This window comes from Saccostrea echinata, unplaced genomic scaffold (assembly GCF_033153115.1).
Source record: "Saccostrea echinata isolate AGI-Se365-2 ecotype Australia unplaced genomic scaffold, CSIRO_AGI_Sech_v1 ptg000053l, whole genome shotgun sequence".
Taxonomy (NCBI): domain Eukaryota; kingdom Metazoa; phylum Mollusca; class Bivalvia; order Ostreida; family Ostreidae; genus Saccostrea; species Saccostrea echinata.
This window is the reverse complement of record NW_026889802.1, coordinates 1,421,083-1,432,729: the sequence shown is the minus strand read 5'-3', so window position 1 is coordinate 1,432,729 and position 11,647 is coordinate 1,421,083. Positions and strand designations below refer to the sequence as shown.

Here is an 11,647-nt window from a genome sequence, read left to right as displayed (position 1 = left end):
ATTCACATTTCTTATAACACCATTGAGATTTACCACAATGTTAAACTGATGGATAGGAATTCTAATATTTCATCCTCCTTTGTTTTTACCATGTCTTCATTAGAATTCCTTCACATCAAGTGGTTAATAAGTTTATAATAAATAACATATAATACAACAAAACACAAGGGAAAAAAAAATTTCTGATGAAATTCCCATCCATTTATATATATATATATATATATATATATATATATATATATATATATATATATATATATATATATATATATATATATATATATATATATATATCATATGCTTAAATAGATTATACAAGTGCAGGAAAAAAGTCAATTGCCAAAAACAGAATTTACAATAGGTCCCTTATAAGGCATTGTGCATGTTACAAACATTATTATGTGTATTTGTAAAGGTTAAAAGATAGAGAAACAGATTACATACCTGCCTACTCCAAATGGATGTTTTCCATAGTTTTCCATCATTTTGTCCAAAAGATTTGACTTTAATGTAGAAGACTTTGTCTTCTTAATGCAAAAAATTTATGTGAGTTCAAATCAAACAAATTTACTCATCACTGTACTAACTCGCAGAAGTTATGTCTTAAAATCAACTATACATGGTGATGGTTTTGACAAGAAAAAGTCTGAAATATTTCTTTAACTATTATGTAAATATTACTCTTGATGTTTTTGTGCACATATTTGGGCATCTTGTCTTGCAATTTAAATGCTTGAATGCATATAGATTTATCATTGCTCTTAAAAGCATCCGACTGCTTGTGCATTATTAGGCCTTAAGAAAAAAATTGTTTAAGGTCACCATACCAACCCTAATTTTATGCACCAACCTGAATACTGTTTTTATTTATAAAATCCAGAAATTGTATATCTGAATATTTCCTTCAAATAAAATGGTTTACAGGTTGTAAGATAATCTTTTAATAGCCATTTTAGAGCTAGTTGTTGGATAGATTGTATAAAAAAAAATATTTCATTGCTAGTAAAAGAGCTCCAAACTGTCTTTAAACAAAAATTATTTTAAAGTTATGCCTTTATGTAAAAATTTTTTAAAAAATAAATACAAAATCCTACCTACTGACTCTAATTTTCATTAGCATGCAATAGTAAACAATAGTATTAAAATAAAACAAGAATGAGTTTTGTGAAGCCTGATTCATAACTTTAGAACTAAAAATGATGAAATTCAGGAGATACGGCTTTTAAAATCATAGATCATATTTAGGGGGTCAAACATAGTCAAGGTTATGGGTAAATCAGGAGAATAGGCAGGTCTGAGAGTATTTCATATATAAACACACCGATAGTCCAAAAACAAACAAAAAAATTGCAATATTTATACGAAGACTACAGTTACACTACTGTCTGTTAAGTTAATCCATTTCTTAAAAACCAGACCTGTGAAAACAATACAGAACAAAGAATTGTGACCAACACAAAACAAAAAGAACAGAAAAAACCCAAAGTGATATAGAAAATATAAAAATTATACAACCATGTCAAGGGATATCACTAATGTACAAAACAAATCTTTTCTACAGTAACATTTTCATTTCATTTCATTTTTTCAACAACTGAAACTATATGTTGGATATCTACAAAAACATACTTCATTAGTAAGCTCCATTTTATACATAATGGTGATTTATGCAGAAACACATTCATAACTTGATTTTTGTTTCCTATCCAGAAATACATTTTTATCCGAAACATGGTTAATTATAAAAAATAATCATTTTAACAGATTGTTCGTAAATGGTCTAAAAGTGTAACATTGTCATGAAAGAAGTCTCATAAAAATCAACTGAACATTTTCAAAAAAAAAATCAAATAAATCAAATATAGCATCATATGATATCGCTTCTCCATACTTTTCAGATTTTGATTACTTCAAATTACATCATATATTCATATAAAATTTTCGAATACAATGAGAAAGAAAGTAAAAAAGAAAATCTTGAAATACACCCTTCACATTGAAAATTCAATCTGTAGCATTAAAAAACTTTAGTTATTACCCTAATCTAAACATCTATTTAAAAAGAAGTGATCGGTTGATAAAATTTAAGATCTCACGAGTTCATCCCTTCCAAAATATAATGCCTCCAGTCAACGACAATTTCCTAGCATAGTAACGATGTATTTTGCATTTACCTATGTAAGTACATGTATGACCTTGAAATTGACCTATTTGAAGTCTTGACTTTGACTGTTTAATAACCATAAATGAAATTCCATTCCCATATAGCTAGCTAATACATAGGCTCAGGGCTGGAGTGACCAGTCAACAGAGGATGCTTACTCCTCCTAGGCACCTGATCCTACCTCTGGAATCTCCAAGCATTCGTGTTTTATGCCCTGTTCACTGATTTGTATTGTTTGTTAATTCTTTTTAGATCAATCACTGTTTGCTATCTTCACCTTTTTCGTAGTTCAAATAGGTATGGTCAAAGATAAAGTTAAAAGCAACCAAGAATGAAGTTGTGAACAGATAACCTAGCAGAAAAAAAACAAGTTGTCCCCCTAATCCCTACTATTAGGCATAAAAAAAATTATCTGTCACGCATTGTTTCTCATGTTGCAATATTCAAGTTAAAATGAAGTGGACATTATTTACAATAGTAAAATTCATTCATATTAAATTTTGATGGCAAATGGGGGGGAAAAATTGGTTTTTTTTTCTAACTTTTTTTTTTTTTTTTTACAATAGATGCAATGATTTTCATTAATTGAGATGAAGAAAATGGATCTCAATTAATTTATTGCAACAAATTATTATGGATTTCTTACACTGCAGTCAATTCATTAAAATATCAGAAACAAGATGTCAAAAACTCTAAGATATCCAAAGGTTTGAGTTACTGAAGTTGAGAGTACATAGTGATACATAAGACCCCTGACCCCTTGGACATATCCCTGGTATTTGACATATGATGTTTGACATATCTAAGTTCAGCTGTACTTGTTCCTTCCTTGCAAAACAATCTATGATCGATATTTAATGACATATTCTGGATAAACTTGATCAAATGTGAAAATGACAAAGATATTAGGATTTGTTATATCATCCACACAAGAATCATACAAGTCAAAAGGATTTTTAGGGTTCTTGTGTGGGGGTCGTACCATACTGCTGTGGCCCAGGGTGTAGTCACCTGTCAAGACTCGTACCAGGAACATCTCCTTGTCTCGACTGCGGTCTGTATAGCTGTCGGCAAACTTGGCACTCTTGGTGAAGTAACTTCCTTTTCCATACTTTGACCCAGTTGACTGACCACTGAAGCGGAAATCAAATCCCTGTCTGCAAATGGCATCAATGAACTTGTTTGATGTGCCGTGAAATAGCCTTTTCTCATTCACATCTCCTATTGTGCGCCTCTTCATGCTCATTTTTTCACGTTTGCTACAAAATAAACAAAATTATTCCGCCTTATGCCAAAAAGCTTAATTTCGATAACATCATATCAGTGAAATTTGTTGGACAACCAAGATTCTACCTGACATAGTTCATCCAGAACTCTCCATTCTCTACTCTCTTTATCAGACTTTACCTGACATAGTTCATCCAGAGCTCTCCATTCTCTACTCTCTCTATACAGGTGATATACTGCTTAGGGGACATGGTCTGGTAGAACAGTTCCTTGATTCTCTACTCTCCCTATTTACCTGACATAGTTCATCCAGAGCTCTCCATTCTCTACTCTCTCTATACAGGTGATATACTGGTTAGGGGACATGGTCTGGTAGAACAGTTCCTTGATTCTCTACTCTCTCTATTTACCTGACATAGTTCATCCAGAGCTCTCCATTCTCTACTCTCTCTATACAGGTGATATACTGGTTAGGGGACATGGTCTGGTAGAACAGTTCCTTGATTCTCTTCACTTCCTCTGCTATTTTGGGAGAGTTGTCTCCCGTTATCTGTTTTATATACATCAAACTAATAAGTCAGTAAAATATTGTACATTTACATATCAATAGTTGTCTGTTTTACACATCAATAGCATTAATTGACCAATGAATTATTGTACATTTCTATATCATTGGTAAACTGAATTGGTTATAAGCATCAAGTCACATTCTATGCAGAGAGCATATTGTTAAGATAGACTATGCTTTAGTGAGTTGCCAGTTTATTCAACACTGCAATTCACAAGTGCTTGCATTTTAAGCACTTGAAGATGCTCTATGACACAATGTAAATGTACTTTCCAAGATGACCTTGATCATTCCTTTGATCATAGCTCATAGGAAGTTTTCTATGATTCTGCATGATTTTTAACACTACGTACCAAATATGTTGTATAGAGGTGTTCTATGATGTCATGTGACCTTGACATGCATTACCTTCCACAGTCCTATGAATGTGTCATATAATGTAATGTGACCTTGACATACTTTATTTACAACTGTCCTTTGGATGTGTTATATAATGTAATGTGATCTTGCTATGCTCTACTTACAACTGTCCTATGGAAGTGTTATATAATGTAACATGACCTTGACATTCTCTACTTACAACTGTCCTATGGAAGTGCTCTATGACATGTTGTTGGCCTCCCATCATTTTTAAGTGAATCTCCCACTCTGCTGGTATGTAGTTCTGCATTGGGCGTGTCAGTGCTGGACCTGTTACCATGGATACCTCTTTTCCTGTCTGTGAACCTGGCTCAGGTGCTCTAAAGCAATAAAAGTTTTCCTGTTATTTTAACAAGATACAGTTTACTCCTTGAATGGCATATGTAAACAATAAAATGCCTTCTTTGTTTGTTGATGTGGGGATAATGGTTTCAACACTGCAGAATAAATACTGCATAAGTGGGTTACTTTGAAATCACTAATTTTCATGGGGGTTAATTTTTGTTGTTTTTGTGGTTTGAAGAGTCCCATGAATTTATATCCCCCATGAAATATCAAAATTTTAACTACAGTATCATTGATATTTCTTCAACCATGAAATCAAATCATCATGAACCAACATTTCCTCAAACCATGAATAAAACTGACCCTACAAAAATACAAGAGGCCCATGGGCCACATCGCTCACCTTAGCACATTGGCTTGGAAAAAATGCAAAAGTCAGTTCAGTATTGAAAGGTTTACGGGGAATGGCTTTGCTGTTCCTGAGCAGAAGATTTTTTCCCATATATTCATTATTCATTTGTAAAAATTTGATCCCCCATTGTGGCCCCACCCTACCCCCGGGGGCCCTCATTTGAACAAATTTCATTTTACACTACCCAAGGATGCCTCCATATCAATTTGACTAATCATGGCTTTTCTGCTCTTGAGAAAAACATTTTTTCATATATATTCCTCTGTAAACTTTGATCACCCATTGTGGCCCCACCCTACATGTACCTCCGGGGGTCATGATTTGAACAAACTTGAATTTACACTACCTGAGGATGCTTCCATATAAATATGACCAATCATGGCTTTGCTGATCTTGAGAAAAAGGTTTCTAAGGTTTTTTCGATAAACTCTTATGAAAAACTTTGATCCCCCATTGTGGCCCAATCCTATCCCGGGGGGGGGGGGGGGGTCATGACTTGAACAAACTTGAATCTACACTACCTGAGGATGCTTCCATATAAATATGACCAATCATGGCTTTGCTGTTCTTCTTAAGAAGATTTTTAAAGATATTTTCATGATTTGAACAAACTTGAATCTACACTACCTGAGGATGCTTCCATATAAATATGACCAATCATGGCTTTGCTGTTCTTAAGAAGAAGATTTTTAAAGATATTTTCCTATATATATCTATGTAAAATTTGATCCCCCATTGTGGCCCCACCCTACCCCCAGGAGTCATGATTTGAACAAATTTGAATCTACACTACCTGAAGAAGTTTCCACTTAAGTTTCATCTTTCCTGGCCCAGTGGTTCTTGAGAAGAAGATTTTTAAATGATGCCATTATTTTTTCACTAATTCCTAATTATCTCCCCTTGAAAGAGGGCGTGGCCCTTCATTTGAACAAACTTGAATCCCTTCACCCAAGGATACTTTGTGGCAAGTTTAGTTGAATTTGGCCCAGTGGTTGTTGAGAAGAAGTCGAAAATGTGAAAAGTTTACAGAAGGACGACGGACAAAATGTGATCAGAAAAGCTCACTTGAGCCTTCAGCTCAGGTGAGCTAAAAAGATTTTACAGTATTTTTTTCTGCAATTACTGTAACAAATTAAACCTTGCATTATTAGGAACAACAATTATTGTAATCGATTGATAGCAGCATTTGGTTTTCATAATAGATAAAAGAAAATATTCAGTGGAGGTTAATATATATATATTATTATAACAGTAACTTGATCCAAAGAGTCGTATCACGTCAAGTTGACAGGCGCGGATCATCAGATCAAACGAGACGCGAAGCGTCGAGTTTGATCTGATGATCCGCGCCTGTAAACGAGACGTGATACGACACTTCAGATCAAGTTACTGTTATAATGATAAATTTATTATATACCCCTTTCCAACTAGCAAAATATAATAAAAGGAAGCTTTTTGGATCAATTACATAACTTTTATCAATTAAACAATCCATTTTGTAAAGGAACTTTTTGATACGCGAGAATAAAAACGTCATTTATCTGTGTACTACGTCATCAGTTTCAGAGAGGGGTGATATGGATTCAAAAAACCACAGTGTGGTGATCCGGAACGTCGGATCACACCGTCACATGATTGCATAAATTCAACAGTAAAACTGAGTGACAAACAGCTGGGTATATAATAAAATGTGATACATATTTTAATAAAGTAGCAAAGATAAGTTTTTTTTCACTTAAAACTTTGACCTTACTGAAAGTTTAATTTTTATGTATATTTAAACTGAAATGCTTGAAGGGTTGGGTTCACATTTCTTTTGCATTACAATGTTTTTTTTAAGGATCTACATACAGGTACATTAAAACATGAATATTTTTCATATACATTATTTATCAAAATCTAAATTTTATATCTGAATCTCATATCTATACAAAGTACACACAACAAAACACAGCATATTAAATAAATTTGTGATTATATTACTTCATTACAGATTCAGACATACTTTTTCTTGTTTTTCTCCATTTGTTTCTCGTCAACATACACTGGTCGTCTACGGACTTTTCTCTGTGTTCCGTACTGAAGGTTCTGCTGGATCATCTGCTCAAAATCCATCAAATACTCATAGCCCAGGGTATTAAACTGAAGCTGACCGGTGGGGTTTTTCAGGAAGTTCTGTTCCATACTGGAGCTGTCCACTGTGGTCTGATATCTACTGGGCCCGTAACCTGCCTATATATAGAATCCTATTCACTGCACCAGTATAACTATTAACAGCAAAGTTTGGGGAATACCAAAATGATGATCTACCACATTTATATTTCATTATTACATATATTTAATCAGAATTCTGTGAATTTGATTTATATGACTTTTTTAATTAAATACAATCAGAATTCAGGGAATCTGAACTTAATGGGGAATGATAATCAAATTTTGACTTAACTTCACCTGGTGGATAGATGACAGAATGTATCTAAAAATTTTATAACTGTACTAAATTAAGTGTATTTGAATGTGTGAAAAGTTAGGTCTAAGCACATCCCATTCAGTGAGAAGTTAATTGTTAGAAGACACATATCATTCCTCTGCATGTTCAACCAAATATATGAGGAAATGAAATTTCAACAATTAAGAAGCTTTACATAGAATTGTGGATAATTTCTTACTTGTCCATACTCTTGCCAGTTTCCATCTTCACTCTGCCAGAACCATTTCCACACTGTGGCCAGTGGCTGAAACTTTTCCACCTCAGAGGAAGGTGTAGAAAGTCGACGCAGGATCATCTGAACTACAACCTGGTTATTTTCTTGTAGAACCGCTTCCATTGTGTCAAAGTTTAACTTCAACACTCCAGACCTAAAAAATATTTCAAAATGCTATAGCAAGTATAGATGCATTCCAAGTTTGTTAACAGCTATCCATAGCAAATCTTCAGTCTTATGAACAGGCAGATGGAATAAATATTACATAAATAAATAGGCAGAACCTAGAAATGTATTTTTAATTCAAAATTCATATACATGTACATGTAATTAAAATTTCCTAGGGTGGACATCTTAATCATTTCTAATGTGTTGTCATTTATCTTAAACTTACTTCAACCAAAGAAAAATGACAAAACTTGGACTTGCATTAAAAGACTAACTATGGAGATACGTACTCAGTTTTAACAAAACACTCGGTCCTTGCAACTTCACCAAAGTTGTACTCCACCTCCACATTGTGATGGTGTTGGAAATCTTCCCACTGATTCAGGTTCTTTTTACGATACTGCCACTGGTACGTCATGTTCTTGTGAGATTTACGACAACTTTTACCAAAGGCACAGCGTCCTCTCAGGTGAAATATACAGATATCAGCTGGTGGGTCATCGGAGGAACTGGCAGATACATCATCACTCTCTGCAGGGTCCTCATTATCGGAATCTACCCCTGTTCTGTTAAAGTAAATCAAATAATAATTCAAAAATTTATATGAAACCATCAGACATTGTTCTTGAATCTCTCTATACATGTATTTAAGATAATCTACAAAAATTCATTTCATTTCTATAGAAAAAAAGCTGAGTTTGTGAGACATAAATCCCCTAGAAGTTCAGGATTTGACACTATACATACTGTAGATGTATTTTTTTCCCCTTGAGATTAATTTACGCTATGTAAGAGGTCACAATGTTTCTGCAAAAACTTGTCACTGTGTACTTAAAATGCATTTAAGACATACTGTACAATGGAAACCCAAGAAATCCAAGTAATATTCTAACCGCAGATTGAACAAAAATGGTGATTCTGCAGAATTATGACCCTTTGGAAAAAAATATGTTTACAGTATTTTGGACTTAAAGCATTCAAAAATTAATAGAAAAAGATCAGGTAGCCACTTTAATACCTATATTTCAGATTCTCAAAAACATTGTTTCTGAACAAAAATAATTATATTACAAGACTACCTGTATAAATCTTTACTTAGGACTGAGGCTTGGCTACTAAACTATCTGTATGGATCTTTACTATGGACTGAGGCTTGGCTAGTACTAAACAACCCGTAAGGATCTTTACTATGGACAGAGGCTTGGCTACTACTAAACAACCTGTAAGGATCTCTACTAAGGACAGAGGCTTGGCTACTAAACTATCTGTATGGATCTTTACTATACACTGAGGCTTGGCTAGTACTAAACAACCTGTAAGGATCTTTACTATGGACAGATGCTTGGCTACTAAAAGACTACCTGTATGGATCTTTACTATGGACAGAGACTTGGCTACTACAAGACTACCTGTATGGATCTTTACTATGGACAGAGACTTGGCTACTACAAGACCACCTGCATGGATCTTTACTATGGACAGAGGCTTGGCTACTACAAGACTACCTGTATGGATCTTTACTATGGACAGATGCTTGGCTACTACAAGACTACCTGTATGGATCTTTACTACGGACAGATGCTTGGCTACTACTAGAATACCTGTATGGATCTTTACTATGGGCAGATGCTTGGCTACTACAAGACTACCTGTATGGATCTTTACTATGGGCAGATGCTTGGCTACTGGCATCATCACCAACATCAAATTCAACGTTGCGGATCTCTTGTAAAATTTCTTTGGGAGTTCTGTTTGTGTTGATCCCATACTTTGTCAAGATATCTGAGAAGTAAATAAATTGTTTAGAATTGTGTACAGATAGTCCCTTTAAAGGCTATCAAAATTATTCTCAGAAGTCTTCTAGATTTTTAGTGCATACCTCTACTTATGAAAATTACTCTATGAAAGTCTACTTGATTTTACAAAATTAGAAAATTAATTCAAACTTGAAATATCAATCATTGAAATTCAATTCAGAAATGATTTTTAATTAGTACTTAAACTTGTTTATAACAAAAATTGTCATACAATATGTAATTAAGTACAGATAAGTTTAGAACCTACAGAATAAATAGCTGTAATAAACATGGTACATGTATAATATTCTACTTGCAAATATGATTCTTATCCCAACTGTAAAACTGTAGTTTTGGTAAAATTCAAAAATAATTGTAATATGGATGTTAATTTCATTAATAAAATCCTACATAGAAACTTGAGCCCAGTTATTCTGTACAATTTGAAATTAATAAGAAAAGGAACTCTCTTTTTTTAAATGGCATCTGATATGAAAATACAGAAGAAAATCATCAAACACAAACCTGTAATTTGCTGATCAAAAACATTATGACTTCTCTTGCATCTCTTCCCAAACCTACACTGCCCTATTACATAGAACTTGCAGATATGTAAGTAAGGACAAGCCTTTCCTTCTTCCTCAGCCCGACATCCTACATTTATATTATAGAACTTGCATATACTTGGCATGGTGGTTCTTCCTCGGCTTTCAGTGGTACGAAATAGATTCTTAATACTATGTACACTTAAATGCTCTAACATATTTTGTCTCAACAATGACATATTATGTGGAGATGTCAGATCATGGCCAAATAGACAATTTTTGCCCTGTTTTTCAACTCTGCAGCTGTTGGACAGCAGGTAAAACTTGCAAATGTGGAGTCCATCACACACCGGTATCCCAGGACACTGTCCTTGTTTAGAGCAGTGCTCCTTACATAGGCCTAGTTTAGTGCAGACTGACAGAATATGATCTTCTGTCCCTTCCTTTGTATAAATTGTAAAATTGTTTGGGTAATTACTCAAAACCTCAATGAGCTGTTTTTCACTTAATCGAACGATATGTGAAGCTAACTGTTGGGAAAGTTCAGCAGCAGACATGGGTTTCTTGTGTTGACAGAGAATTTCAATGGATTTCCTAACAATGGATTGGTTAAAATCTTGACCCGAGGACGAGGATTGCTGGGGCTGGGGTTGCACCAACGGCTGCTGTTGTACATTTGGCACAGGTTGTGGTGGTTCGTAGACTTCAGCAACAGGTGGTTGAATCTGCTGTATTGGTTGCTGGTACTGCATAAATTGTGGCTGCATTTGGTGTTGGTACTGAAGATGGGGTGGAATCTGTGTTTGGGGTTGTATTTGGTACTGGGGTACTTGGTTAAAATCTCCAATCGGTCGCACCTGTTGAGGAAACTGTGCAACCTGCATCGGCATTCCAGGGACCATCTGTCTCATAAAGTTTGCTTGGGGGGCTGTCCCACTAGGCAAAACAAATGGATTGAAGGACATTTTCCTCGTTTACAGCCCTCACTAATGACGACGCTATCAAGCCATTACTTCCTTTTTTAGAAAAAGAAAGTACGAAAGGAAAGGAATTTCCGGTCTTGTGACATTGCGTCATTTGGGTAACTCGTACATCAAATGGGTTTCCGGTATGTGTTATATAATGAGGGATTGAATGTGGATGCAAAGCGATTTTTGCACGTATCAAAGTTTAATTCATAATATATCTGCATATGAAAACACAAAATTGCGGGTGTGGGGTGTGGGTGGTCTTCCTTTTTGCTTTTAGTTAGAATATAATTGTCTATATATTCTCACTATTTTACTTGTTTTATGAAAATATGCTTAATTTCTTGTTTAAGATTGAAAAATTTAGAGTCAGAGAATAATTATAATGA

At 34.3% G+C, this 11,647-nt stretch overlaps 1 protein-coding gene across 1 annotated transcript; it reads right to left on the bottom strand.

The window, feature by feature from the left end:
* Positions 1-2,970: 2,970 nt before the first annotated feature.
* Positions 2,971-11,332, bottom strand: LOC133204505 (protein mono-ADP-ribosyltransferase PARP12-like). Its single transcript, XM_061340255.1, has 8 exons — positions 10,271-11,332; positions 9,599-9,731; positions 8,240-8,515; positions 7,746-7,935; positions 7,082-7,308; positions 4,540-4,699; positions 3,802-3,941; positions 2,971-3,423 (listed from the first exon to the last, which is right to left on the bottom strand). Exons 1-8 carry the CDS (start codon positions 11,253-11,255, stop codon positions 3,006-3,008), a joined length of 2,529 nt encoding a protein of 842 aa, XP_061196239.1. The 5' UTR covers positions 11,256-11,332; the 3' UTR covers positions 2,971-3,005.
* Positions 11,333-11,647: the final 315 nt, after the last annotated feature.